The sequence below is a fragment of the Sinocyclocheilus anshuiensis genome, unplaced genomic scaffold, assembly GCF_001515605.1.
Source record: "Sinocyclocheilus anshuiensis isolate Anshui unplaced genomic scaffold, SAMN03320099.WGS_v1.1 C33201179, whole genome shotgun sequence".
In the NCBI taxonomy this organism is placed as follows: Eukaryota; Metazoa; Chordata; class Actinopteri; order Cypriniformes; family Cyprinidae; genus Sinocyclocheilus; species Sinocyclocheilus anshuiensis.
The window spans coordinates 1-3,829 of record NW_015622043.1 but is presented as its reverse complement, the minus strand read 5'-3'; the positions used below and the strand labels follow the sequence as shown (position 1 = coordinate 3,829).

Sequence of the window (3,829 nt, the reverse complement as noted above, 5' to 3'; positions counted from 1 at the left end):
TGGGAGAAGTATCTTGTAAAGGTAAGTGTTTTAGTTTTAAATCATTTGCTATGAATATGGAAATGTCCATGCAAATGCATCTGTTTGTTGAAATCATGTTGATGCAGGTGTGCCAGGAATTTAACAGCACCTGGGCATGGGAAATGGAGAGAAAAAGCTACCTAGAAATGACAGTAGCGTGTAAGACTGGCATTTTAAAGGTCAGTATTTCCAAAGCAACTTATTTTCTGTGCTGTCAAGAACATGTCCGGGTCATATTTCACCTCCAAAACCAAAATAAATAAAAAATAATAATGTTTTTGTTTCGAGATTCGCCCTAATTCTTTATTTCCCTAACAGTACTTGTGCGAGTGCCAGTTTGATGACAATCTCAAGTTTAAGACATTAATCAACGAGGAAGACCCGGATAAGATGCGTCTACAGCCCATCGGCAGAGACCAGGAAGGTCTTCTCTACTGGTTCCAGTTAGACCAAGATCAGAATATACGTGTTTATTCTGAGGAACAGGATGATTTGGATGGGTCCTCATGGAAATGCATTGCGAGGTGAGCAAATTGTGAGGAGAAAACCAGAGTGTTGGGTTTACCATGAATTTTGATGAACATTACAGCACTAGTACGCTAGTATATGAGCTACACATTTTTACTAGAAGTATAAGAGTTAAACCTCATTTGTAGAAGTTTATCAAAGAATAAGAAATGCATTTTTATTTAAACAGGACTAGGAATGATCTTGCAGACACACTAGATCAGCTTAAAGCCAAGATCGCAACTGACCAAGAGAAGCAAGACGGTTCCACCAGCCCAAGTATGGAGGCAGAAGGTGTTAAAGGTAAAACTCATTGGAAAATCATTCCCATTCAGGGCCGTAAGCACCATAGACCATGTCTCCCACAGTATCCAGACTAGTGGTCAACCACTGTGGTTTTCCAATGGCCGATTGTGAACTGTGAATGTGTAGTGACAGCCATACTCCCACTTATAATTTTGCTAGAGGCTGAAACTAAACGGTTTCTCATGCAGTTCTGTATCGTTTCATTTTCAAGTTGAGGACTTGAAGAACCATGTATCAGGACAAGGAGACTTTACCAACAGCACCTTCAATTCTAATCAAAGTGAGTTAATACCTAAAGACATTAAAAAAGAACCAATGGATCCCATTAAACCAGAGCAAGAAGAGAAAGTTGCTGAAGTTTCCAAACCCAAAGTGGTCATCGACAACAGGGTTAGTACAATCAAAGCTCTCGTCAAAGAAGAACCAAAAGATTGTCCCAAACCATGGAACGCCATTTCCGTCGTCATGCCCCCTGCTTCCATCAAACACGACCCGGTGGTGAAATCAGAGAAGCATGAAGACAAGAAAGAGTTGGTGTTTGAGAACGTGGCTAGAGCTGTAAAGAGCGACCAACAGGCTAAAATACCGCTGAAGAAGAGGGAGTTGAAAAGGAGTGGAGGATATGACGTCAGCAACGTCAATCACAACAACAACAACCTTAACAGCAATGGAAGCGTCAGCACTGGAGGTATAATCGTTCGCAATCCTGTTGTCTTGCTATTGAAGGAACAGAAAATCAGAAAAGAATACCCAACTAATGAAGAGAAAGGACCAACGGCCATCATCGCTGTCCCACAAGAGCCAAAGGTTGACCAAATGGCAGCACGAGAACAATATGTAGGTGTTGGAGTTATCAAAGGTCCCATTGAGCGTAAAAGGCCATTGAATGAAAACGATAATTCTTCAAATGGTCATCATGGGAATGGGAAAGTCTTGAAGACTGAAGTTGGAGGCACAGATAGTGTAAGACAGTCTGTCCTTGTTGGGAAATCCATGGTTCAAGCAGACAACGGTCCTCTTCCTTGTAGTATCCCTGAGGATTTGTCAAAAGATGCTTGCGATAAGAGCACAGATGTGTCTGCGAAAGTGTCAAACCTTGTTGAGGAGTCGTCAACGATTGAAGAGACCACTTCAGTTGAGGAAAAGGTTGAAAAAGTCGGCAATGATGAAGACGTTATTGAGCTCAAAAGCAAGACAGTTGGTTTGTCAGCCGGAGAAAAAACTGATGTTGAGGATGTCAGCAAAGACAAAAGTCTGAGAGGCCCAAGAAAGAGACATTCACAAAAGTCCAAATCCAAGATGCAAGCAAGAGAAGACGGGCAGAATGAATCCAGCATGGGTGAGGTTTTGGAAAAGGATGCTGAAAAAGCTGGACACAACGAGGACGAAGAGGTATCGTCAGAACTTCAGAAGGAAGGGATTCGCCTTAAGATTAAGATACCGCTTCATAGACGAACGCCTGAACTCCAGCACAAGGACGCAGAGGAGTCGGAAACCAGCAATCGGAGATCCCTGCGGAGATCTGCCAGAAACTGCAAGCCCAGCCCCAAAGTGGCAGATAGTCGGGAGAGTAAACAAGACGGGAAACTTTTGGCCTCCTCAGCAGCTCAGGACGAAGAGGAACACATAGAAGACGAAGAGGCGAAAGTTCATCCCAAGAAGGAGATGCACAGAAAAGTGGACACGGAAGTACAGCCCAAGTCTTTTAAGGTAGCGTGGAAGCTTATTATATCCAGTCCAACAAATTTTACAGAATGTTTTTATTTGCGCAAAATATTGTTTTGACCCTTTTAGGCCAAACGGCGACATAGGCGGAATCGTTGGTCGAAAATTCGTACGAAGAATTGCAAATCCAAAGCAGCTCTGGAGCGGGAAGAGGAAGTGGCCGACGACAAAGCCGCAAATAATGAAGACAACAAATCAGAGAAAGGAGACGACAAAAGTGAGACCGAATCGGACCAATCCAACGAGATTCCACCTGAAGATGCTTGTAAACACTGTGGGCTCACCAACCACCCAGAACTAGTGAGTTAAAGTAGTAATCTTTTATCAAATCACCATTACTTTACAATTAAAAATGGGGTAGGGACTAAATGTACATTGTACAACCACAGTATCAAATGGCAACATGAGTGGTACTTGCTCATGTGAAACTCGGTACTAGAGTGTTTCTATGTGGTTTTTAACAGGTTGCTATGCAATTGCTATGATGTTGCTAGCTAGTTACTTACTACTGTAGTTCAAATTAAAAGATATCGACTGCTTCCCTTCAATGTAAGTCAAAGGGATATTTTCAAACAGTGTTGTTATTGTTAACTATTACTACTGAAATAATGCTGAAGTAATATAAAATATAAATATTAGATGAAAAACTGAAACTTTAAAAACTTTAGAAAAATGAGAATTGTTGCCTTGGCAACTAATTAAAATAAAATAAAATTGAAGTACTTAAACTAAAGCTAAAATAAATTAAAGGTAAATACAAAAAAGAACAACTAATAAAAAATGACAAAAGCACACACAAAATTTCTAAAAACTATTACATTTCTAAAAAAATTTAAAATGAAAACTTGACATTTAAAAATAAAATGTAATTCCAAATATTAATAAATACCATAATAATATATAAATAATACAAAAATAACACAGATTTTCACAATTTTTTTTTACTTTAAAATATATATATATTTTTTATTAATTAAAAAAAAGAAGACTCATAATAGAACATGCTTATGATTAAAGGTTTGTTCAACTCCATCTCCTACAGTAGGTGTAAGGGTTTATTCAGCTAACAATATTCATTAAAAACAGTATAAAAGAATATGAAGTGTAATTGAGGCACAAATGCTTCTGAAATGATTCAAGCTACAAGATGAGACTCAATATTGTCTATCAAATGGCATAGATAATACTTTAAAAAGAGATGTTATATTATATTAATGTCCTATACTTTCCTATGCTATACTGTACCGTATGTATTGTACAATATATTTTT

At 38.7% G+C, this 3,829-nt stretch overlaps 1 protein-coding gene across 1 annotated transcript; it reads left to right on the top strand.

Annotated features, from left to right (window-relative positions):
• Positions 1-6: 6 nt before the first annotated feature.
• On the top strand, positions 7-2,859 carry LOC107683341 (remodeling and spacing factor 1-like; the record flags this gene model as incomplete). The annotated part of the gene is made up of 6 exons (XM_016479395.1): positions 7-21; positions 108-200; positions 340-545; positions 719-831; positions 1,046-2,544; positions 2,629-2,859. Coding segments are annotated over exons 2-6 (2,106 nt in total), but the record flags the coding sequence as incomplete, so codon positions are not given.
• Between the last annotated feature and the right edge of the window lie 970 nt (positions 2,860-3,829).